This window comes from Apus apus, chromosome 6 (assembly GCF_020740795.1).
Source record: "Apus apus isolate bApuApu2 chromosome 6, bApuApu2.pri.cur, whole genome shotgun sequence".
Lineage (NCBI taxonomy): Eukaryota > Metazoa > Chordata > Aves > Apodiformes > Apodidae > Apus > Apus apus.
In genome coordinates, this window is record NC_067287.1 from 35,182,263 (window position 1) to 35,208,293 (window position 26,031).

Below are 26,031 nucleotides of genomic sequence, written 5' to 3' on the forward strand. Positions count from 1 at the left end.
GTGGGGTTTAGGGCACGCTTTGCAGCTGATCCTGGGGCCTTCAGAGAGTCTTCGGGGGTTAGGGCCCATTTCAGCTGGTTCTATGGGCTTTAGGGAGCCCTGTTGGGTTACGGGCCCATTGCAGCTGACCCTGTGGGATTTAAGAAGGTTTGTTGGGTTTAGGACCCATTTCAGCTGACTTGTGGGCTTAAGGGAGGCCTGTGGGGTTTAGGGCCAATTGCAGCTGTCTCTGTGGGCTTTAGGGAGCCTTGTTGTATTTAAGGCCCATTGTGGCTGGCTCTGTGGCCTTTACAGAACCCTGTGGGGTTAAGGGCCTATCATGGCTGGCTCTGTGGGGCTTCAAGAGCCCTGAGGGCTTTAGGGCCTAGTGCAGCTGGCTCTGTGGGCTTAAGGGAGGCCTGTGAGGTTTAGAGCCCATTGCAGGTAGCTCTGTGGACTTTAGGGAGGTTTGTGGGGAATTAGGGCCCATTGCTGCTGACCCTGTGGGCTTTAGGGAGCCCTGTGGGGTTTAGGGCCTATTGCAGCTGGCTCTGTGGGCTTTTAGAGATCTCTGTGGGGTTTAGGGCCCATTGTGGCTGGCTCTGTGGCCTTTACAGAGTCCTGTGGTGTTCAGGGCCCATCATGGCTGGCTCTGTGGGGCTTAGTGAGCCTTGAGGGCCTTAGGGCCTATTGCAGCAGGATCTGTGGGCTTAACAGAGGCTTCTGGGGTTAAGAGCCCATTGCAGCAGACCCTGTTACCTTAAGGGAGGCCTGTGAGGTTTAGGGGCCATTGTGGCTGGTTCTGTGGGCTTTAGGGAGCTCTGTGGGGTTTAGGGCCCATTGGTGTTGGCTCTGACAGTTTAAGGGAGGCCTGTGGGGTTTAGGGCCTATTGCAGCTGGCTCTGTGGGGTTCAGGGCCCATTGTGGCTGGCTCTGTGGAGCCTAGAGAGCCCTGTATGGTTTAGGGCCCATTTCAGCTGGCTCTGTGAGCTTTAGGAAGCCTTTTGGGGTGTAGGGCCTATTGCTGCTGACCCTGTGGGCTTAAGTGAGGCCCTTTGGGGTTTAGGGCCCATTTCAGCTGGCTCTGTGGGGCTTAGAGAGCACTGTGGGGTTTAGGGCCCATTTCAGCTGGCTCTTTGGGCTTAAGAGAGGCCTGTGGGTTTTAGAGCCCATTGCAGCTGGCTCTGTGGGTTTTAGGGAGCCTTTTGGGGTTTAGGGCCCATTACAGCTTGCTCTGTGGGCTTTTAGAGAGCTCTGTGGGATTTAGAGCCCATTGGAGTTGGCTCTGAGGGTTTAAGGGAGGCCTGTGGGTTTTAGGGCCTATTGCAGCTGGCTCTGTGAGCTTTAGGGAGCCCTGTGGGGTTTAGGGCCCATTTCAGCTGGCTCTGTGGGCTTTAGAGAGCCGTGTGGGGTTTAGGGCCTGTTGCAGCTGACTCTGTGGGCCTTTAGAGAGCGCTGTGGGGTTAAGTCCCCATTTTGTCTGGCTTTGTGGGCTTTAGAGATCCCTGTGGGGTTCAGGGCCCATTGTGGCTGGCTCTGTGGGGCCTAGAGAGCCCTGTATGGTTTAGGGCCCATTTCAGCTGGCTCTGTGAGCTTTAGCAAGCCTTTTGGTGTTTTGGGCCTATTGCAGCTGACCCTGTGGGCTTTTAGAGAGCCGTGTGGGGTTTAGGGCCTGTTGTGGCTGGCTGTGTGGGCTTTAGGGAGGCCTGTGGCATTTAGGGCCCATTTTGTCTTGCTCTGTGGGACTTAGAGAGCCCTGTGGGGTTTAGGGCCTATTGCAGCTGACCCTGTGGGCATTAGTGAGGCCCTTTGGGATTTAGGGCCCATTTATGCTGGCTCTGTGGGCTTTTAGAGAGCCCTGCAGTGTTTAGTGCCCAATTTGTCTGGCTCTGTGGGGCTTAGGGCCAATTGCAGCTGTCTCTGTGGGCTTTAGGGAGCCTTGTTGTATTTAAGGCCCATTACAACTGGCTCTGTGGGCTTTTAGAGAGCCCTGTGGGGTTAAGGGCCCATTTTGTCTGGTGCTGTGGGCTTAAGAGATCCTTGTGGGGTTTAGGGCCCATTGTGGCTGGCTGTGTAGATTTCAGGGAGCCCTCTGGGGCTTAGGGCCCATTTTGTCTGGCTCTGTGGGCTTTAAGGAGCCTTGTGTGCTTGAGGGATCATTGCTGCTGATCCTTTGGGGCTTAGAGAGTCCTCTGGGCTTTAGGGAGCCCTGTGAGGTTTAAGGCCCCTTCTAGCAGGCTCTACTGGTTCTAGGGGCCCCGTGGGCTTTAGAGGTCCCATGCATCTTTCCTTGTGTGGTTTATGGGCCATGTGCAGTTTGATTCTGCTGGGCCTATGGGACTTGTAGGCCCTGTGAGGTTTGGGGCCCCTCGTAGCTAACTCTGTGGGATTTTGGGGTCTTGTGTGGCTGGGCACCATGTGGTCAGCCCTGTGGGGCTGTTTGCCCCGTGGGAGTGGTGCCCATCTGGTCCCAGTGGTGGCAGAGGGTCAGTCTGAGAAACACGTGAGTCCTGCTGCCCTCCAGCAGCAGTGCTTCCTCACCTGGCTTGGGGCCAGGTCTGGACAACAGACAGCACCTTTCCCTTGCCATCTCCTGCCGAGCTGCTGTGTCACCTGTGCCAGCTGAGCCGTGTCTTCCTCAGGACTAGAAGGTAGGTCCTTTTGACTTGTAGCCCTGAGCAGTAGAAATTGTCCTCCTGCTTTTCACCCCAAATGCCACATTGCTGCCACCTCTTTATATGACCGTGTGACCTGCCTGTTGGATAACGGGGAGGCTGTGGACGTTGTCTACTTAAACTTCAGTAAGGCCTTTGACTCCAAATCATGGCATAGACACGTATCCTCCTCACTGGGTGAGAAACTGGATGCCCAGACCCAGACAGCTGTGGTAAATGGGGTCAAATCTAGCTGGTGGCCAGTCACCAGTGGTGTCCTTCAGGGCTCAGTTTTGGGGCCGGTTTTGTTCAATTTCTTTATCAATGATCTGGATGAGGGCACTGAGTGCACCCTCAGTGAGTTTGCAGATGACTTGAAATTGCATGGGAGTGTTGATCTGCCTGAGGGTGGCAAGACTCTACAGAGGGACCTGGGCAGGCTGGATTGATGGGCTGAGGCCAGTTGTGTGAGGTTCAACAAGGCCAAGTGCTGGGTCCTGCATTTAAATCACAACAACCCCAGGCAGCGCTACAGGCTTGGTGAGGAGTGGCTGGAGAGCTGCCCAGCAGAAAAGGACCTGGGGGTGTTGATTGACCACCGACTTAACATAAGCCAGCAGTAGCCCAGGTGGCCAAGAAGGCCAACATCATCCTGGCCTGCATCAGGAACAGTGTGGCCAGCAGGAGCAGGGAAGTGGTTGTGCCCCTCTGCTCTGCACTGGTGAGGCAGCACCTCGAGTGCTGTGTTCAGTTCTGGGCCCCTCACTGTAAGAGGGACATTGAGGTGCTGGAGCAGGTCCAGAGCAGAGCAATGAGGCTGGAGAATGGTCTGGAGAGCAAGTTATATGAGGACAGGCTGAGGGAACTGGAGATGTTTAGTCTGAAGAAAAAGAGGCTGAGGGGAGACCTCATTGCCCTCTACAGCTACTTGAAAGGAGGATGTAAGAAGGTGGGTGTTGGCCTGTTGTCCCAAGTGAATAATGACAGGAGAGGAAATGGCCTGAAGTTTTGGCAGGGGAGGTTTACATTGGATATTATGAAGAATTTCTGTACTGAAAGAGTGGTCAGGCACTGGAACAGCCTGCTCAGGGAGGTGGTGGAGTCACCATCCCTGGAGGTATTCAAAGGCTGTGTAGGTTTGGTACTTCAGGACATGCTCTGGTGGCCAAGGCTGTGGGGTTTTTTTTGTGTTCATAGTTGGACTCTGTGGTCTTAGACGTCCTTTCCAACTATGATGATTCTGTATTTCTGAGTCCAGGCCTTGCTGCTTTCTGCCTGGTGTAACACTGTGCCCACCTTCCCTTTTCCTGACCCTGTAGGCCTGAGACAGGTTGTGACATCCTTGCTTGGGGTCTGCCTTGCTGAAGTTCATAACAGGCACAGCTTTGGGGCTCCCCAACACTTATCTTGGGAAGCACAAAATGTGGCTGAGCTTGAAGCTCTTGGTGGCTTGTAGAGGCCTGGGTGCAGGGACGATGCCCCTTGCAGGACCTGAATCCCTCTGGGTGAGTTCAGGAGAAACAGCTACTCTAAGAATTTACCTTTTGGTGGTGATGGAGAACATGCATGGGACTACATTAGGCTGCTGCATTCATGCTTGGGACAATTGTATTATACAAGAGATTCTGGTTTTGTGTCCATTCTTCATTACAATCTGTAAAATCAGAGCTCAAGGAAAAGAAAAAGAATTCTTGCAGGAGATGGTGAGAAACAAGCAGAAAAGAGGGCATCCCAGTTATGGTAGGTTTCAGTTCCTTTTTCACTCAGCTGTTCCTTATTTAGTGAATTTTAATCATGTCAACATTGCCTTGCATTCAAGGCAGGGAGATGGACTGTGCAGCTTTAGTATTCAGAGAGGCAGCTCTAGCATCAGTAAAAATATCACGGGCTCTTCTGCTTATGGCCAAGTTCACAGCCCTGTTTTATGGTTTTCCCTTCCATCCACAGGTCAGAACAATATTTGCTGCCCTCCTTCCGTCCAGCACAGTTCAGTACTAACTTCCAGCACAGGGGACAACGTTTCAGCTTCAGAGCCTTTCTTTTGTCTTTGATTCCTTTCATATTCTTGATTTTTTTTCCAGATCACTTGAAGGCAAAGATGCTTCTGCCAAATTACCCTGCCTGTTCTCCTCACCTGCCCTACCAAGAGCTGATGTTTCAGAATGTTATTTTCCAAAGAGCTGCTGTCACTTTGGCTTTGATGGACTTTGATGGCTGCCCAGGATGAATCCAGAGTGTCTCATTGTGGCTGTCACCCAGAGCCCAGGTAAGTGACTCATGATTCTTCCTTAGTAACCTGCCCATGCAGAGTGGGCAATGAAAGGAAAAGAGCCTCGTGTTCTCATTGCACACGCAGTCACTCTGAGATGTTTGAGGATGGTTTGTTTGCTTTCTCTAAAAAGGGTCATGCTGAATTAATGAAATCATAGTGTTGTTTTGGTTGAGAAAGACTTTTAAGATCACCAAGTCCAGCTGTTAGCACTGCCAAGTCCACCACTAAATCTTGTCCCTCAATACCACATCTACATGTCTTTTAACTACCTCCAGGGTTGGTGATGCTACCATTTGCCTGGGCAGCCTGTTCCGGTGCCTGTCAACCCTTTCAGTAAATAATTTTTTCCTACTATCCATTCTAAACCTCCCCTGGCACAATTTGAAGCCATTTGCTGTTTCTTGTCTTTTCTTTTCCACTGAAAAAAAGCCATGAAAGCAGATCTGTTCAAAACACATCTAGAGACTCATTTTGTGCAGAAGCAGCTGTCAGAATAGGCAGAGAAAATGGTGATAGAACAGGCTCCAATAGCCTTCTTGGCAGTCCCATCACAAAGTTAGCCTGAGAAAAATCTCATTTTCTCAAGTTACACACATTAAGTTGTTGAAAAGATGTCCCAGAATCTTTCTACCGGTGAGAAAAGAACTCTATGTAAAATTTTCTCCTCCACAGCGTTGTCTAGAAGACAAATCATTCCTGAATTTTAGTGGCATAAGGATCCTGGCTGTTGGTGTTGGCATGTCAGTGGTTCCTGTAGTTACATTGATAAAACTTAAGTTTCACAATCCTCACTGAAGAAAACATTAGGATGCCTGGGTGTCTGCTACCTCCTCATTTTAGTGAGGATGTGAATTTCAAACCTGTCAGATGTTACAGCTGCTTACAGGCTACTTGGCATCCTGCCTGAGTATTTAACTGAAACACCTCTTACCTGAGAGGAGATGTCTCCTCATGGGGGTGACTGCCCTTTTCTGGCATTTATCAGTTCTGTAATCCACCCTACCTCTAATCTCCAGTCAGTAGATGCCAAAGTTGGACAGTGTAGATGTGGACTTGCAAGTGGCCTCTCCAGAATGGTGGTTTGGCATCTCCCCTTCTGTGTAGCCTCTGCTCAGGGTTGGTTTGACCTCAGAGAGTGGCCTCCATGCTGTGGACCAGATGGGCTTGGCATGGTGATTCCATAATAATACATGTGAGGGTTTCTTTCCTTTGCATCTGCATGCTGTGTGTGAGGGAGTGCAGTGAGCAAGGATAAGGTGTCCTTCAGGGCCTCCTTGATAGAAAAGGAGATTTGTGAAAGTGCTTCACAGAGCATGGTCATCCTCACTGTGTGGGAATGTCCTGGAAAACTGTACAGACTGAGCACTTGGGTGGTGGGAGAGGTTTCACCTGCTGAAAAATTGCCCTAGGGATGTCTTGGCATGTTCACACAACTATTGCACTACAAAATCTTGTGGACAGTTAAGAAATGTAGTGCAAGTCATGGCATTTATCTCCCCATCTCTCTTTTTTTTGTGTTGGCTTCTTTGTGTTTAAACTTCAGATGGTACTGAGTAAAAGCAAGAAGCTTCTTGGCTGCATTTGTTAGCCTCTCTTACACATTATTTATTCAGCAGCATGGTTAAAGATACTGCATATTTAGGTTTGATGTCCAAAGTGTCCTAAGACATGAAAGATCAAAGATGTGCGTTTCATCTTTTAAAGTTACAATTTTGAGTATCAGAGGTTCTTTCAGCTGTAATGCTATGTATAAACCAGTGATAATTCTAGAAACTTTGCTATTCCTTAATATTAGAGCTATGGCTCACAGTATTTGATCTCAATAAAAACTCAAACATACGTTGAGAGACTTAAGATCTTGGTGCCATTCTGAAGCCAAGCAGACTTGCTCTTGAGAGGTAAAACAAGTGTTATATCTTGGCATTATGACAGTAAAATTTTTCATTTTAGAAGATATCCAGAAGGGGGGAAAAAACATCTTACTGTATTGGATCCTTTTTTCCAATTCACACCAAGCATCATTGCAGATGGCATTGAGTATTTTTCTTTTAGCAGCTTCCATGAAGAGATCAAAGTCTTGATTACTGGTCACAGAAGCTGAACTAAGCTGGTCGATTATATTGATATTGTATCTGGGGCACAGCTGCTTTTATTGTGGCCAGATGTTAAGCCAAGTATTCAGTAAAATCCATCCTGCCACTATGTACACACACAGCGGTGGGCTATGAGCTAGCAATTCCCATTCAGAAAAGAGGTCTCAGAAATCTACAGGTGGTTCTGTGAAAACACCAGCTCACTGCTCGCTAGCAGGAAAAAGAAAACCAGTTGTTACTAGGAAGGGAAAAGAGCCCCAAACTTAAATGCTGTCATATGTGTCTGTGGCTCACCTGCATCTGAAATACCATGTTGGGTTCCAATCTCATCTCAAATAGGATAGCAGTACTAGAAGCTGGACAAGTTACAGAACTGATCAGGCCAAAAAAAAGCTCATAAACTACATGAAATGGGTTATGTGCCAGGACTAAGTAGCCAGGCTAGGACTATTCCACCTGGGAAAAGACCTTTCTGAAGAAAGCGGTAGCTGACAGATGTCTGTAAAGTCTTCAACAGTGTCACAAATGTAAACAGGGGAAGGTGACACACTGGCTTTCGAAGCTAGCAGATCCCAACTGAGGTGACAGGATCAGCATTCAAGGGTGAAGGAGATTATTCAAATAGTTAAGCTGTGGTAGAGATGTCAAGTAAGAAGATACCCCAGTGCTTGTGTGTGGGAGTCGCTGGAGCCACTGACTTCTGGGTGTTAGGAGACTGTTGGGACATGTTGCTGTATGTGTTTGCTAGTGCACTGTTCCTGAGCATCTGACAGGAAAGACAGTTACTGGGGGATTCCGTCTGAGCTGCTGTGCCTGACGCTAAGTGTTTATTTGTGGTTTCATGGCACCTTGGCCTGGGTAGAGCAGTTAGCAGCTCGACAGCTTTGTAATGATCTGCTTCCCTATCGGGAGCAGCCGCCTCTTACAAGCTCCCGACTCATCCGTGCTTAAAGTGGGGCTGCAGCTTGTGGCTGTGGCTTCGTCCTGCTCTTCTGGGGCTCAGCCACTAGATGCCCCTGTTCTCACAAGCAAGAAGCCGGAGGAGCCTTGCTGTGCCCGCCACGCCGGGAGAGCAGCTCCGCACCGCTCCCTGCGGCCGCTGTGGCTGTTTGCTGTCGGGAGCAGCGCGCAGGGATCAGTGGTTCTGTGCATAAGGCCACAACTCTTTGGAGAAACGCACGTAGCGATCCTCTCTGATATTTTGCCGTTTTCTTCTCTTCGTGGACCATAAGATATCTACCCCCAATGCAATGGGTATGCATCGACTTCTAGCAAATGAAAGAGAGGTTGGGAGAGCAGTCCTGATTGAGAGGAGATCAGTAAGGGCTACTTGGGGGCAGGAGCAATGAAAACAAGACAGGAAAGTCCTGAGAGCTGGATGAAGCACTCTTTTGGTGATGAAGTCATCTGGAAGACAGTAGGGTTTGCTGAGATTTGATACACTTTGATCCCTGGTCAGGACTGACATTAAGTCACATTTATTTTGCTTTGCTGTAGTGACTGAAACAGGCTGCACAAGGCACTTGCATCCTTGATGCCGTCTCTAAAGTTCAGTGTGAGGGCTGCACGTGATTGCCAGTGAAAATGTGATGTGGGTGTGATTGATTGCTCAGCCTGACTGTTCACCTTTGCACGTCTACAGAATGAGCAGTGCACAAGTGTGACTGTTGACGTGTTTGCTTAGCAATGTGAACAGTTTGAGGTGGCAGTGACCAGGGTTTTTATGATACTGAGCAATAAAATCAGTCTTTACAGGTGATCTAAGGACTCTGTGAGGCACTGAAAGGGTCCTGTTGGTTTATTTTGTGACCTATAAAGGTGCTGTTTTACCCCTTCCTTATAACAGAATCTGCTATTGCTCAGTGTACAATTTTTTTTTTGGGAAAACTGTTTGGTGTCTTGTTTTTAAAGGACATTCTTGAGTGTCTATAGCACCTGTAACTGGGACATCCAGGCATTGTAGTCTCTGTTCTGACCCAGCGATGCTTTGGCACATGTGCCAGTATCTTGATATTCTTTCTCCACACCCACCTTTATAGTTGTAGATTTGTCTGAATTTCTTCTGGTCAATAAAAAAGTGGCATCATGAGCCAGGTTTGCTGTTCTGGTAGGTTTTGAGTATCTGCTGTTCCTCAGAGCACCTGTCACTCTCTGCAGCTCTCTCAAGATCACACCTGGATTCCTCATAGAGACCACTCACCTTGATTCCTGTCCCTGCTAGGCTTTTTGCTGGCTCTTGTGTTTCTGTGGCTGTTACATCACTGGAGAGGATGGTGATGGCTGGCTCTGAGGAGTGACTTCCTTAGAGCTTCCCATCTCCTTCAGGGAAACTGGGTAGAGATGAATCAACTTCATGAACGCTTTGGCCAGCTTTTTCAGCTGTACAATCCAGATTGGCTGTGATACCATCCATGGCTTAATTTCAGCCCAAAATGTTTCCTTGCAACCAGAATCCAAGTAGTCTTCCTGTAGCTTACAGAGCCTCTTACAGCCCCTCTTCCCTGAGGTAGAGTGGATGGGTCATACACCCACTAGAGGCAGGTATTTGATAGCATCACCTAACACAGTCCGTGTGCAAGGGATAGCTGAAATGAACAGTGTGAGTATTTAAAAGCCTTGAGACAGCTTCTAAACAAGCTTCTTTAAATCCTGCCCCCCATAAATGTGTAATGCCATCTTAATCAACCTAATTTCCTATAGATTTCTATCTTCTGTTGAATACTTCAGAGGCTAATAAGCTGTGAACTTCTGCTGAACTCATTTTCTTATGGTTCAGATGTTCAGAATGGCTCTTTGCAAAGTCTTGCAGTGTCTGGTATGCCCTGAATGCAGCTGGATGCCTCTTGAAGTGAAACTGGGCTTGGAGTTACCTTGGATGTAGAGGATGAAGGCAGTCAGATCATAATATCTGACACATGTTTAATTGTCTTGACAGTTTTATGACTGAACTGGGACTGGAGCGTTAATCATTAACATAAGCATGCTAGAAATGGTGGTAAAGATTCTTTGTATCTAGTGGGTATCTCAACAGGCAGGTGTGGTAAAGCTCTTCCTCAGCTGTGATGCTGCGTTTGGTGCTGCTGTGTGCACCTCTGAACTTTATGCATAGCCCAAGAAGAAAACAGATCAGCAGGGCTTTTCCTAGGTGACCCTCAGACAGCTCTGCTGAGGCTGGACCTCACTGAAAGAGCTGCCCCTGACTAAACCACTGCAGAAATGCAGGCTTGGATGTTCACCTGACCTTAGAGAACACTATTTCATACCTTGGATGCATCCATAACTCTGCATGGTTTTCTTTAAAAAAAGTAAGCTGCTGTGCTGAGGCCTGGGGAGGGAGGACTGATCTCAGCTGGCACAGGGCCAGCACAGCTGCCTGTCACTCAGCCACAAGCCATGCAAGCAGTGCCAGGAGACAGTGCCACGCTTTCTTCTCCAGAGACTGACATCTCTTGATGGGTCGCTGCCTGGAACACAGCTTGCTGTGTGCCAGAGAGTTTCTTGCTCTCCTTGCCTTTTGTATTTTACCATGTTGTTGTTACAAGAAGGGCTAATTAACGCTTAGCCTGTAAGGATTGAAAACATTTTGCAAACTCATAATGTTGCTCAAAGCAAAGGGGCAATTTGCTCACTACATTCCCAGACTCGTGGCTTTCTCACCTTGCAAGAATTATGTTTCATCTTGGTTTGCTTTTTGGTGACTTCTCTTTTGATGCAGGTAAAAGGAAAAGGAATGAATTGCTCAGAGTATGTATAGGTGTACACATTATACAGAAAATATTCCTCCTCTAGAATTCTGTTCTGCAGTTAACTCCTTTCTAATGAACAGTTTTCTGATTTTCCCTTTCAGGGAGTTTTCACAGCGGTGCACAATGCAAACAAGTAGAAATCTGGTGTACAGGGAGGGAGTGTCCTCAAAGAAGGCTCTTGGATTTAAGGGGATGCAGATGTTTGGCACTTAAAATGTTTGCCGCTCTGCAGATTATCATGTTCTCATTTGTCTAGATTAGTTCATGTTGTTTCCAGTTTGAATGACTGAAGATATATTGATATGGCCTTTGCAGACAGGCTTATCTGAGAGGCAGGAGAAAAAACAGGTGTGAAACCAGCATTTCCCCCATTTGGTCAGCAGCAGTGCTGTGGTCAGGCCATGAAGTTCATGAGCTTCTATTCCAGGCTTGTCTTGTGCTGAGTGGATTATGAATGTAGGCAAAGCAGCCACAGGTTGGCCTGCGAAAGGCTGTGTGGCTTTAGTGCCTATCTATTCTTCAGTCTTGGGGCAATATGGTGGAAGTGTCCTGTATGTATTATTTTAGGCACATAGAGTGTGGGAGAAGGGTGTGCATAACACTGCAGCATTTCCAGTGTGGTGAGTTTGAAAGCTGATGACTGTCAAAACCTAAAGAATTTCTCATTCCTTTATTTTGCTTGGATGATTTTTAGTTATGATTCATTTGCGCTTTGGAAAAGCCTAGAAAGTGTTACATTGTGACTTTTCTAGAGGATGTGAGCAATGAAAGGATGAAATGCATCTCCATTCCCCTTGTGACCATTTGCAACTTTGGAGAGAGTAGATATTACCTGACTGGCAGGATGGATGGAAGAGCTATTAGAGCCCTTTACTAGAAGACACTGGCTAATGATATTGAAAGGAGCGCTGTTCCAACAGAAGGAACATAGTAGCTGGAGACAGGTTTATCATGTCTTTAGCTGCATTTCATGGAATGCATTTCCCTGGGAAAAAAAAAAGGCAGAGTTGGGCACAGCATGCAGTCTGAATTGCCCTGGCTGCAGCTATATTCATAGCTAATACTGGGCTGGTGCTTAAACACAGGTCTCTGTATTTCTTCCAAAATCTTCTGGATCTTTTCCCCCCTCTTTTCCTTAGGGTCTTGCTACTGAAGCAGCAGCCCCTCCTGCCTCTCCCACCCAGTTATTGAATCTTCCTGTACCTATGAATTTACAGTCCATCTGTTGTAGGAAGCTGATAACGAGAGGAGAGTGGTAAACAGAAAACTGGAAGCATTCACACATACTAGCACTGCTTATTCTACCTCCTGGATTGCATAGGTAAATGTATCTGGGTCAGAGCTCTGGTGAAAAGTGTATTTTGCCAGGATGAGATGTTGTGGTAAGGGTCAGGAGAAGAGCAGGGCTAGGGCAAAGGCAGAAATTTGTGTGGGTGAAGGTTTTAAGCTTCATGGGAATCAGCAAAATAAAGCATTTTAGGTTATTCCCAAGTCATGGTTTGAGAGCAATTTCTTCTGCTGTTGATGCTGTTCAAAATGAGCTTCCAAATTCTTCAAAGCACACTCCTGAGTGTGTTGCAGCTGCAGGGGAATTGCTAGGGGCAGGAGGGAAGGAGAGAAAGGATTAGATTGTCTGGAAAGGTTAAATATGATTACAAGAGTGCATGACTGGCTGACTTCCTAACTGGCACAGGAAAGAAGTAACACTTGTGTAAAGCACTTTTGCAGATACATCCCTAGTGTTTCCATCCAGCCTGCCTACCAGCTGATACACTTTTTCCTCTCTTTGACTGGTAAATGCTGTGTACTTAGTTAAAGTGTGCTTTCTCTTTCTGTGACTTCTTCCTGCTCAGAGGCAGATTGTGTGAGGCTCAGACAGCAACAAGTTGGATCCTGATTACCTGTGCCCTTCTGCATTGCTTGGAAGAATTCAGCAGTGCTTCTTTACCAAGTTGTCTCTTGATAAGCTTTCTCATCCCTGGGAGTCTGGTTTAGTGAAGTCATTTTTTTCCTGCACCAGACACACTGTGGCACTTCAGAAACTGATGCTTCAAATAGAGACCTCCTTCCTTGCTCCAGCTTTCAGGTATCAGCTTTGGTGGTCCTCTTCTGTGGCCTTAGACACTCCTGTGTAATAAAGGATGCATCACATTCCTGAACAGCTGTCTGAGATGGAGATTGTGCTTTTAAGAAGCCTGTGTTACAGGGAGTGGATGCAGTAATATGCAGCTGTTCACACAAAGCAGCACTTCAATGTGTTTTTGTTCAATTTTTGAACAATCCCTGGGCTAGGCTTGAGCCAGAGTTTGACAGACAACATGTCAGTTTACCATGGGTGATAAGAGCCAAAGATCTTGGATGCCTCACTGTATGGATACCTGCTGTTTGTGTGCTCCTAATTCTGAGTGGCCTGTATTTTTCAAGCCTTATTTCCTCCCTCAAATCAGAAATGATCAACTGAATCTCTTCTTAATCATATGTCCTATATAAGCCAACTCCTCATCTTTGCTGTGGTTTCCAAAGCACACACTGTTGTTGAGACCTCTGTGATCAGAGTAATGACATGAAAACTTTGCAGTTTTACTTGGCTCTTGTGGATTTTTATCAGGTTAGTGCAATTTCATTGCACTGGATGTGGTAGTTTATGATTGCTTTGGTTATAATGGATTGTAGCATGATGGAGACCATAGGAAGTGGAAATAAATGTATGTAATTGATTTTGTTGTATTTATGGCAGTGCATAAAGATGGAGAACTGAGTATATCAGTACAGAAATGTGGATAACCTACCTTTGTACTATCTCCTTTACAATTTGATTGCTCATTTTACTAAAACCTGATAATATTGTAACCACATCTGTTCATGAAGGTTACTATCTGAACATTAAAGCCTGTGTTTATACCTCTTAGTTGAAGCAGTTGAAGCATAAAAACCTTCATATATTTGGTGTATTTGGGCCCCAGTTTTGACTAAGCCAAGAAAATCCACATATGTGGATGTCAGATTTTTTTCCTGATGGTGCTGTGCCATGTTGACACTGCCCCAGCTGTGGCTGTGCAAGGAACTTGAGCCAGTTCAGAGGGCTGTTGGAGGAGCATTAGCCAGATGGATGTTTTTGGTGTCTCCAGCTCAGTGGTTGCTTCCTGTGCCCTCATGGAAGGGAGGTCTGTAACTTAGAGGAAGAAGCAAAAGCATTTTGTGTTACCTTGGCCTTATCAATGTGAACTGGGGCTCCTTAATTTTCCTCAGTGACCATCTTTTTTTGTCTTTCCTGAAGCCATCTATGATGATTCTGTGATTCTGTGAAATGGTTCAGTATTTCATATCCTGCCTTCTTCAAATGAATGAAAAACTAGGACCCTGTTGCCTTTGGGTATATAGTGATTTCTTCCTAGGGGTGGTTGATTTAAACCCTGCTGAACAATAGTAGGTATCAGTGTGAAATGGGTAATGAGGACATTACAGTACAGAATTTCTTCAGGGAAAGGGCAGCCTAACTGCACCCAAGGCCTACAGCGCTGCTTCCTCTCACACATCTGTCGGAGTTGTGTGCCCTCTCTTAAGGGGTCCAGTAAAAGCCCATGTCGAAAAGGATAGACTCTATTTAAGCCAGTTGGTCTTTGTGGGGAGAAGTCTATTTCTGGGGGTTTTGCTAAGGAAAATGCTAGTGTAAAGACTCATCCCTATGGAGCATGTTATAGTCTTATAATTAACTCATAAAGTTTCCTTGCTATTATAAAAATACTGGCTGAATAGGCAGCATTGGAGTTCTGGGGTTAAAGTCCTGGACACTTGATGACATCAGTTACTTCTTCAAGTCTCTTTGCTCTTCTGCCCTAAAAATGTTTTCCAGTCAGTCAAAATCATGTCTCTTCCCTTTAGCATAAATCTATTTACTCAAAGGGAAGATTAATTAAGTTTTATTCGTTCAAAGTTAGGGAAGAAGCTTTCTGTACAAAACTTTCTCTGTCTTCTCATAGAATATTTCAGCTGGAAGGGACCTGCAACAGTTCAGCAGTCCAAGTGCCTGACCACTTCAGGGCTGACCAAAAGTTAGAGCATGGTGTAAAGGGCATTGTCGAAATGTGTCTTAAACACTGACAGGCTTGAGACATTGACCACCCCTCTAGGTAGCCTGTTGCAGTGTCTAACCTCTCTATTCTCAGTAAAGAAATGCTTCCTAATGTCCAATCTGATCCTCCCCTGGTGCAGCTTTGTGCCATTGCCATGTGTCCTGTCACTGGATGTGACCTCTGTTGTAGTAAAAGAATTGTAAGAGCATGTTATTAGTAGAGCATTTCTGCCTCTGTACAAACTTTCATGGATAAGGCTGGGAGGTGATACTTTATATGAGTATTTATACTCAAGCTACTAGCACATATCATTGTGACCTGTCACATGTTCCACCATTTCAGTGGAGGTGCTCCTTTCCTCAAAACATGCCTACATTTGTACTGGGAACAATGTGTCTGTTTCATCTGGGTTTTTTGCAGTCCAGGGAATGGGTAGCTGTCCTACTAGTGGCAGTTATTGTGAATTGTATTTCAGAGTGCCTAGCTGTGAGGATCAGTTGTTCCAGGAAATACCTATGTCTGTAACATGCTCTTCTGCTCCATTCTGCTGGATGCTTTCTATCTCTACTCAATTCATTTTTTTGTTTCTGAGCCTCCCTAGTCATAGATCTGAGATCACAGACCACAGAGTGGTGTGCGATGGGTCTGGCCTAGATCTTCTGTTGATGTCCACCAGGAAGGTTGGACCTAATGGTCTGTCTCAGGTCAAAATGTCCATGAAAAGAACTTAGTTATAGAATTTTTTATTTTAGTGAAATTATATTTAACTAGTGGTAAAAGGACTATCAAGTAAAAAACCTATTGTAACTGTCCAGTGAACACAGCCTGTGCCTGTGTGAATGCACGTAGTTTTATGTGCATAAATTAGCAGCTCAGGAACAGTTTATATTGTAGTCTTCATTCTAGATAAAAGCTATTTATTTACAATCTAATCAAGGGCAAGTCAATTTTGTTTTCCTTTGCTACAACAAACACACTGGGGTATGATAACTTATCAAATATTCCCACATGGCAGGGTTGCCACAGCAGGAAGCAAGTGTACCACAGATCTTGAGCAAATGTAGCTAATCTTGCATTGTAAGGTCACGTTATTTTTAAACTGTGTAAAGACTGTGTAGCATGGGGGAGGTGGTGTTTGTGTAGGACTTTTGATTTGTTTTTATTTCATAAAATGAGTTTGGCCTTTTTAGTGATCCTGAGGAAGAGGCCAGTGGAATGTGTGAGCCTCTGGAATCACAACGGAAAAGGGATGACTCCTAATCCTGGCTCCCATTTGTAAAACTGTCTTTTTAGAAAACATCAAGGAATGAGAAATCCTGCTGCCTCCTAAAATCTTCCAGTAAATAGAATTCAGCTCTGGTCTGAAGCCAGACACTGCAGGCTCCTATCAGGTAGCTCTGAGACTCCTGGAGCCAGTCATCAACATGAAAACCAGAGTTGTGTCTGCAGTGTAGTGCTTAGTCGTGGCACTGGGAACAAACTGCACTTTGTGTAGTCATTATTACCTCTCGGGCAGTGTTTTCTGGTTACACCTGGTTTTAGCTAACTAAGGGTTTTCTGAAATTGGCCTTTTGGAATAATATCAGTCTCTTTCAGATACTGCAAGGGTTTTCTCTTATTTCTTCCAAGTCAGCTGATCTAAGAAGAGCTGCTAATCCCAGTGGCAATGGATTTTGCCCCATTTTAAAGGCCTTGATTCTTTTTCTCTTGCTGGAGATAAGAACCTTATCTTTGTCAAGTTTGGGTGAAGCATGGGCTCTGTATCCCAGACAGCAGATGAGTGTACTCTGGGCTGCTGAAGCCTTAGAGAAAAGTTCAATCTCCATGAAAATGGATTTTCTCTAACCTGTAAATAGATATATAACAGTCTTCTTGTCATGCATTAGATAAACTGTACTAGTCTTGATTACTGCTTATATACAAAATTTGGAAAAGAAGGGAGGTGTCAAGGTAGGCTGTTCAGAATTATCAACAGATTTGCCTTTTTTTTTTTTTTCTTTTTAAAGCTGTCCTTCACATGGCCTTGTTTGGAGATTTTCAGTTACTTTGTTAGAGTATTTTTTCCTTTTAAAAATGAGAAGTGTTTATTAGCTTTAAAAGTGATCATGTAAGATGGTAACTGAAACAGTCACAGGGCCTGTTGATTGATCGTTAACACTTTAGTATCCTGAATCCCTTTAGTATTTGCTACCACCCCTGGACACTTGGGTTGTTTTGAGGCAGGTTTCCTTTCTTTTATAGAACTGTGCATTGGACATGAGGGTCTGTTTCCACGGCTAAGTATTTGCCCTGCAGAACTAAATTACTATTAGCTGTTGCTGGACCGGACAAATATTTTTGAAGAAAAGTGAAACTACATCTCAGTTTGATTCTGATGCTTTTTGACATTTCAATTAAAAATACCAAAATGAAAGTCTTGGTTTATGTTTTTAACGGGAATTTGCTTTTTGGTTGGTGTTTTGAAAACAAGCAAACAAAAAAACAGAAGGAAAATGTTAATTTAAAAGAGGAGAAATATATTTCTCTAAGAAAAAAAAAGATTTGCAGTAGTTCAAATAAATACTTGCAGTATTAATAACATAAAAAATGTAACAACTCTGTTTAAAACATTTGTTTATACTTTTTGTTTCTCTGGACTCCCAAACATAAAGTGACATTCAGTCAGAATTAGAAAGATGTTTCAGATTGTAGTTACTGTGTTTTTCATCTAAAAGTATAAATGTCTCCATCTTTTCTTCAGAAGGAGCTTTTGTCAGCCAAAGACCCACGAGGAGAACAGGCTGAATTTTGCACTGTATCTCAAGCCCTCACCAACCTGAGGTTTACACATCTTCTTTAAAGAACACTTGCTTGTTGTGTTTTCCATTAATTTATATTGGCTTGTGGCTCAGATCTGTGGCTTCTCTGTCACCCAGACATGCATGTTTTCTGTGAGGATTTAAGGGTTGGAACTTAGCAATAAGATTTCACTGAGCTGTTAAAAACGGATCTCTTACTTTTTGTTCATGTTTATTGTTCCCTTCTGCAGGAGATGGTTAAGGTTTGGTAGCATTGTTGCCAGTTCTTGTGGAAGGTACTAGGTAGGTAACAGATGGCAGTCAGAATCTGTCCTTGCAGGAAAAAGAATCATGTAGAAAATTGTATAAAAGCAAAGGGGAAAAGTGTAAATACAGAAATTAATTCTCCTTTCAGGCTGACTTGTAGAATCCAATTACAGCTATCAATAAAATCTTCACAGCTTTGTCTTTGGGAGCAGATAAAGCTCTCCTTGTATTCTCTCCATGTATTTAGCTGAGTCTTTGCCTAGTAGATACAGGTGAAAGGAGTAAATGAGTGTGAAGATATAAAGATGCCAAAAAAATGTAAACATCTGATCATGTAACTGATCTGATATGAACCTGCCATCATTATGATGGCTGTGAGTTAAATTTTTCCCAGTATTTCCCATAACAATTTTTACTTAACCATGTTAGCCAATAGCTTTTTTTTTTTTTCCACAGGAAGGGACTTAGTGATGCTCAGAGCAGAAAAGAGCACATTTTCTGAAACTCTCCACAAAGTAAAATGGTCAGTATAAGGAAACAGTGGAGTGGAGTTGTGGATGAGTGCAGAGTAGGCTGCCCTGATATGGTTTAAGCTGGTGGGTAAACTGTGCATTTAAAATCTTACAGTTGAATGCTGCCATGCTTAGAAAGTCATGCATGACTTTGGAGGATAGCTCCCAGTGAAGGCAGCAGGGCTATTTGTCAAGTAAGACATCAGCTGCACTGTCAGGTTGTTACATTGCTGGCTGGCCAATCCAGAGGGATCACAGAGATTTTGAGGGAAAAATGCCTGCCACTATCACACAGGCAAGTTTAAAGAAAATAACAATGATGCAACAATCAATTTGTTGGTTCTTTTTTTGTTGTTTTGTTTTTGTTTTTTGTTTTTTTTTTCCTGTAAGTGAGTAGTAGTGGGGGAAACTGAACAGGGATGGTGACTTCTTTCCTCTAAAGTGTGCTCAAGGGAAAGCAGCTTTTGGGACCAATGGAGTGTGGTGGGCAGGAGAGTCACAACAAGGAGCTGGGCGAATGTTACTTATGCAGAGAAGCTGTAGAAGGAAGCAGAGAGCAAAAAGCAGGATCTCAGGGGGAGAAGGGACTAGGAACCAGAGAGGACTAGGCATTCTGCATCTCAGGAAGGCACTGAGTTGAATGGAAAATAAACTGCAAGCAAGAGCACACCTGTAAGGACACAGTGGGCACTAGGAGCTGTCCATTTTTTGTTCCTGTTCTTCTTGCCTTGTCACTTGGAATTCTTTCTATTTAAAAAAATCAATCATCCAATCATCTGAGTTTATATTAAATCTTGCCTGTCTTTTATTAGTTTAAAAGCAATTCTATGTTTTTTTGGGAAGCTCAATGAGAAAAAAGTTTAGGTTGAAGGCTTGAGCTATTGTCACATCCATTCTATGCCTTACTGAAACTGGACTAGGAGGATGAAAACTCACAGTTTCAGGACTATGATAGAAAAATAAGTAAAAGAAAAGTAAAGAATCAGCACTGCTTGACTTTTTGGATAGCAACCAGTCTCTCCATCTCTGAGGAAACAAGCAGGTGGATTTTTAGTAAGGTTTATTTGGCTTGTCAGTAAGCTAGGCAAGCGAAGGAAGTGCTTATCAATGTTTATGCCACATGAAGGGACTCAAACAATAAGAGAAAATAGAGCCTTGAATGCCTGCTGTTTACTCAAAATTTGACTGAGACCGAAAGGGAAGGGGAATTGCTATGGCCAAACCTAGCCTTGTTTTTCTGTATCTATGTATATATATTTCTGTCTGTATCTGTAGTATACTTCTGTCAAGGTACCATTTGGCAGGAGCTGTCAGATCCCAGGTGATGCAGGATGGATTAGCTCCTCCAAATCAGGCTTCATCCTAACCTGCGTGTGTTGTTCTGCCAGGTTTTATGAACTTTGCCAGTCATATCTCTGTGGATATGCAGTATGGTCCACGCAATGGGAATTCCCTACTGCAGGACAGTGCCAGACTTGCCTTCCTAGCAGGTGTGCTGTTGAGCTGCACACACCCAGGGCATGTGATGCTTCCACAGATCTTTGATCTCCACGTGGGAGTTCTACAGAGTCCATCTGTGCAGGCAGAGTGGACACAGCCAGTATTTCTAGCTGTCCAGAAATCCTGAATGAATATATGAATCTGTCATTTTCTGCTAATGCAGGATTTATGTCTGGGAAAAGATCTGGCAAGACTTGAACTTGGTATAATTTGAAATGTGTCTTTAAAAAATTTATCTTCTGTGCTGAGGTCAGAACAGTATCTTAAAGGTTTTCATCACATCAACAAACTTTTTTTGCTGCATATATATTAAGGCTTAAGTTCTCTAATAGTGAACTGCTACTACTGTTTGGCTGGAAGAAAGTAAAGTGTCAGGATGTACAGTCATGTGAGTTGGTAAGGGTGAATCAAAATGCAGTACCTGAATATGAAGATGGTATTTTGATCTGCTATGAACCTCTCCTATTAAAATTTAAGATACCCTTTTCCCCAGACCTCTTCTAAAGTAGAACAAACTCTGGAAAAAATGCAGGCATGTTCTGGTGGTGCCTTAAGTAACAGAATTCAGGAGAGCCAAGGGGTAAGGCTTGCACTTGATTCTTATTCCTTTCAGTTTCTCTCCATATACTCAGGTGAAATCTTAGTTTTGAAATTCTTGGCTTGTTGCGCTTTGCATTGCAATTACTGTGTTTCCTAAACATTGTAGATTTTGCTTGAAATGCTTCATTTGTTTTGAAATGGGCTCAAAGCGGCAGATCTGAAGGTATAACTGAGCTTGCTCTCTTACCTGCAGCGATCCAAGAGGGTGAGGTGATAGGGGATGCCTGGATGCTCTTAGTTCATTTGCATGTGAACAAGACAACTTCAGTTTATCCCCCCTCGCACATCCTGAAAGTGATGGTCTCCAGGGCAATGAGGTTTGATGGAGTTGTTAGCAGTATGCTGTGAACATAAATTGTTATCTAGCTCAAACTTACTGTTGTATCCACTGCAGTCATCTTATTTGATAAATCAACATCTGGTTAGAAAATACAGGGCAAATTTTAGTATTTTTCAGGCACTTTTGAAACTCTTCCTACAAGTTCCCTGGGAAGCAAGTGGAGCTTGCCATGAAATGGAAGACAGGGCTTCCAGATCACTTTGAGATCTTTTCTGCTAGCTGTAGGGATGGAGGACAGTATCTGTCTTGTTCCCTGTTGCAGCAGAGAAATTAATTTTTTCTGGCATCTTCAGCTTTTCTGCTTTTGCACTCTTAATTTTGACATGTATTTTACTCAGGGCAAGATGGGGGTCAGAAATCAGACACAACCTGACAGGTGGCAGGAGAGATTTCCAGACTCATCTGAAGGACACCAGGGGAAAGAACTCCTCTCTGATCTCAGACACACAAAGAAGAGTCCAAGCAATTCATGTGGGCTGATTGTTAAATTGATCCCAGTCCAGGGGAGACTTACACCAGTGGAGCTTCAGTGAGCTGGAGGAAGTTACTTGGGAGTTGCATTGGTGTGAATCTGGGCCAATATGCCCACAAATTGGTCCTGGTTTCTTGTCTTTCAAGCAAGAATGGAAATATTTAGTGTATTTTAGAGACAACTTGAAAATGAAAAATCCTGCATAGCTTGGTTGCTTATAGCAGGGCTTCCCAGCTCTGATGAGCAGCTCTGGGGGCTTCCATTTTGGGGTGCCAGTCCTGGGGCATCTAAGCAGGGCCTCAAGTGCTCTGAGCACTTCTCTTCTGAAAATTGAGCAGTTTGTTTTAAGCCTCTGAAAATGCAGGCACTTAGCTTTCTTTGAATATCTTGGCCTTGGGGATTTACAAAGCCACAGACCACTGGTTTTGTTTGGTTTGTAGGGTACAGTGGGACTATGTGATGAATTTAATTTCTGATATTTTTCGCTTTTAAGCAGTAAGAAAAGGCTCCTCATTTTAATGACCACTTTGGTCTCCTTGTCCTACTCCCTATTTGTGTATGAAACAGCGTGAGTGAATATGAAACAAGAGGCAGTCTGCCTTTTCCAAAGAGATGTGCCAAGTCTAAGACCGTGTTAGGGAAGCCTGAGTTGTGAGTACTTCCCTCCCCCAGTATTTGAGCTGCTTTTGTCTGAGTGAATCTTCAGCCTTCATGGCTTTACGTTCCTGACGACCTTGATACGTGTCCTTCCTCCAGACCCCCTGCCCAAACTTTATATACTGAAGGGACAATGATAATGCTTGCAAGTCATGTACTGGCAGGCAAGTTTTAAGCTCAGGCAGTGTGGTTGCTTCTCTATAAAACCATGGGTCTCTGCTTTCCCATTTTCCCCCTCTTTTATTTTTTGTTTCTTTATTGATTCCCTGTTTCTTAGTGATTCTGCCTCCCCTGGTCTTTATGTTAAGCAAAGCATATACTTAAGATCTCTCCAAACCACAGAAAGCTCCTTTGTACGTTGACACGTTTTGCTTGAACTGAGGCTTCTCTCAGGAATACCTGATAGATTTTCTGGCCTTAAAGAGTCAACAGTTCATCAGTTCGTCACCTCTTTTTAGCATGTTGGCAGCAAGACAAATAGCTTGGATGTGTTTTCCTGTTTTTGGCAGAGGTCAGTTCCTCCACCATAGTGGAGGCTTTGATAAAGAAGGTGGTTGTTACACTGGAGCCATAACCTTCCTAATCTCATGGGGTCTGAGGTGAGCTTCATACATTTGGATAATAAAATATGGATTAAAAAAGGGGAAGACAGAGCGTCAAGTTTCTAGCAGTAGTCGTTGGGCCATCCTTGCTGTTCCCTGACAATCTGAATCCAGTTCATGATGGGGTTATGCAGCTGTTGCATCTTGTCAGGTATCTTGTAGGAAAAGTTATGTCTTTCCTAAACCACACTCAAGTTTCCAGGGAACATTGTTGGCTTGCTTCTCTCAGCTCTGCGCACTTGTAAAGCTCATGTTAAAGCAATGAGCTCCTCTACACCCAGTCTTTTGTCCACCCTATCTCCTTCTGTCGCTTTCAATTATCTGGATCCAGGCCCTTGCCACGTGTTTCTCACCCAAGTTCCCAATATGGTCTTGACATCACAGAGGGTGCCCAAACCTCATGGCCCTCTCTTCTCTGTCTGTTATTACATGCATGCTGGTTCAACTTGGTGCTGTAGTGAGCTGCAGGAAACATGTGGCTTCAATTTAGACTAATCACAAACCACTGTATACAAAGAAGTCCTGATTATTAGTCACTGGTTAGAAAAGATCACCTAAATTCTTTACACCAGTATGTGACCAGCTGCAAAAAAAAAAAATCTGTATGTCACTTTTCTGTTTTCCCTTACTCTGAGGTACTTGAAGCTTTCATCACATGGGTTTCAAAGGGTGCCTCACTGTTTTAGTTCTTGAAGAATAATAACATGCATGCTTCTCCCACAGCTTTTGTCTTCATTACCCATTTCCATGTCTGGCTAATGAGGAACACAATTTTTTTTTGAAGACTCTAGTGTAGAGTTATAGGAAACCTGTGATAGTGACAAAAGTCTGTTGTCAGTCAGGAGACAGCACATGGAGCATTTCACCTTATTTCAGTTGTTGCGCGTTTCAATTTTACCAAGGAAGTTTCTCTCTTGCAGCCATTTATTTTCCCTGATGTTGTCCTCTTCATTTATTTGAGGTTGGACAGCACTTTGGGACCTGTGCTTGGACTTCTGGTGACTGTACTCTCCAAACACAGAACAGAAAGACTATGGCTTTCCAGAGAATTGGTCTTCCCACTGCTTTTAGTACAAGTATGCTTGTAGCTCATATGCGGACCCCAGATGACATGCTGAAGAACACTCACAGCTCAATATGAACAAGCTCTCTTAATTTGCCTAGACCACGTGGTGTTAGGAGAACAAGTGGTGCTGTTCCTTGTCTCTTACTGAAATGTAACATGTTTATTCCAGAGGGTGAGGACTGTCTTGGATGCTGTGCGTGTGATTTCTCCAGCGGGTTTTGCTGTCTTCCTGCAGGCAGAGCTCGTGTCTGGCCTGCGATGCAACCCCTACACCAGTGCTCTGAGACCAACCTGAAGAATAAGTGCTGCAAGGGTGTCTAAGCTAGCACCCCTACAAGGAGGGGTGGGAGGAGGTGGGGCTGCCCCAAAGGCTTTAAATGGCAGAGTAAATGGGAAGCTGTAGGGCAGGGCTGCACAACCAGTCCAGCACGCCCACTCTGTCTCTGCTCTCGTTCCCCGTGATCTGCACGAGTATCTTGGCTGCACCAAATCCTGAAAGATTTTTGTTTTGCCTTGTTTTCTTTAAACTTTAGTTACCCGTCAGCAGCTTTCAAGATGACAAGAATTCTGACAGCTTGCAAAGTGTTGAAGACTGTGCAAAGCAGGTTGGAGTTTTGCAATGTGTCTGCTGATCGCTGGAGTTTCTCAAGGGCTGGAACCAGGTTGTTGAGCACCAAGGTAAGAGTAACAGAGCTACTGTGGTTTAATTGATGTGTTTGACAGGCTGAGTGATAGCTTGCTGCAGATAACAGGGCTTGCCTAGACACAAAGGTGAACCAAAGGAAATTGGTCTGAACCCTAAGCAAGGGGGTTGCTTGGCTAAATGGTTTTATTAGCTAAGCAAACACACTTTTTCTGTCATCTGGAATGAAAATTATAGGGTAAATTGCACCAAAAGGTGGAAGTTCAGGGTTTCAGTTAATTATTATATGATATTTTCTTTAGAAACACCCTGCCCTTTTAGAGGACTGATAGCTAACAGAGCAGATTTTTCAGTCCATATGAGTATGAATTAGATATTTAAAAACATGCTTCACCTGAAGCATGTGATTAATCCCATTGGATCCACAAAGGATCCATTTGCCATGTATTGGAAACTGTGATGACTCTCAGATTAGTTGGAGAGGTAGACAACTGTTAGTGAGTGCATTAGAGTATCAGCTCTTGATTTACTGGGACTGGAACCCCTTAGTTCAGTTCCCCAACTTTATTCTGTTGTTACCAGAGAGCTGCACTTGACCAACCTGGCTAGTGTAACTGAGGCAGGTGTGGCAGAGTACAGGGGTGAATGGGACTTGCTGTGAGCACTGGCAGTGGTCTGCCACCGTGCTCTTTGCTTTGGGAAGGTGCTCTTCTGTGTGTATCTTGCTCAATCAATAATGTATTTGAATTGGCAACTAGAGGAGTGATGTTTCAAGTGGGTGCAGGGGAAGAGCTCTTAGAGACTTGGGCTGTGGGCACCCAGTGGATGCCACCTTACCTGGCAGGGTGGAGTAGAGCCCTGGTCAGCGTCACTTCTGCTCACTGAGGACTAGGGTTTGTCTTACCTGTCACACTGCCACTGATTTTTTCAGGAGTTCTCTGAGCTCATGGCAACAGACTCATTACTTTTAAAACCAAAATTGGCTGCAGAGAAAAGCTGGATGAGGAAAATCACCTCCCTATTTTCATCATGTAGGTTCTAAGTTTAGCTTTGTCTCACCTGCTCTTAAAAACAGAGCCTGTGTAGTGTCTAGTGTTCTTGCTAGTGGACCTGTCTTCTGCACAGCAAGGATGAACTGTTACCTTGGTCACTGTCTTAGAACACAGCACAGTAATCTTCCTCTCAGCTGATTGATCCTGACTCTGCAGTCGGATCTGGCTTAGAGGGAAGTTATTCCTCCTTGAGATGACAACAAGAGTCCTACCTGTGAATTAAAAAGTCATCATGGTTTTCAGTTTCTACAGCTGCACCATTTGAAGAGGGAGTAAGGCTCTGACTTGAGGAGCAAGTTCCTTGGTTGTTCCTCAGGCTTGTGAAGCGATGTTGGATTAACACTGACCACACATTAAAATTGTGTCAGAGCCCTCAGGTGGGGCAGTGCCATCTCTCACATTTTCCAGGGCAGGTGCCAGCTTCTCTTGTTCCATTCTGAAATCTCAGCAGGTGGATATGAAGTGTCTCTTCCTCTGAAAAAGCCAATTGCGACACAGTTTGAACAATGTCTTGTCTTTGGGCTTTGTGCTTCAAAGTGAAGCAGGATAGGAGAAAGTGGAGACACTTATATTGCTGGCATTGCTGGATGAGTGGAACTTGTGAATGCACTAAGAGGTGTTGTTGACAAATGTCACAGAGTATAGGGGACAGGAGCCCAGGATTCATACTTGACAGCTTGGTTTATGGCCAGTGATGGCCTGTAGCATCAGTGTGGTGGTGCTGTG

General features: G+C 44.6%; 1 protein-coding gene across 2 annotated transcripts in view; it reads left to right on the top strand.

The window, feature by feature from the left end:
* The first annotated feature begins 2,382 nt into the window (after window positions 1-2,382).
* CPS1 (carbamoyl-phosphate synthase 1) overlaps window positions 2,383-26,031 on the top strand; it is a 120,721-nt gene continuing 97,072 nt past the window's right edge. For both annotated transcript variants that reach the window (XM_051624102.1, XM_051624103.1), the window contains exons 1-3: window positions 2,383-2,630; window positions 4,715-4,899; window positions 24,144-24,288. In XM_051624102.1, coding sequence (XP_051480062.1) covers window positions 4,844-4,899; window positions 24,144-24,288 — 201 coding nt within the window. In that variant the 5' untranslated portion in view covers window positions 2,383-2,630; window positions 4,715-4,843. The remainder of the gene's footprint in view (window positions 2,631-4,714; window positions 4,900-24,143; window positions 24,289-26,031) is intronic.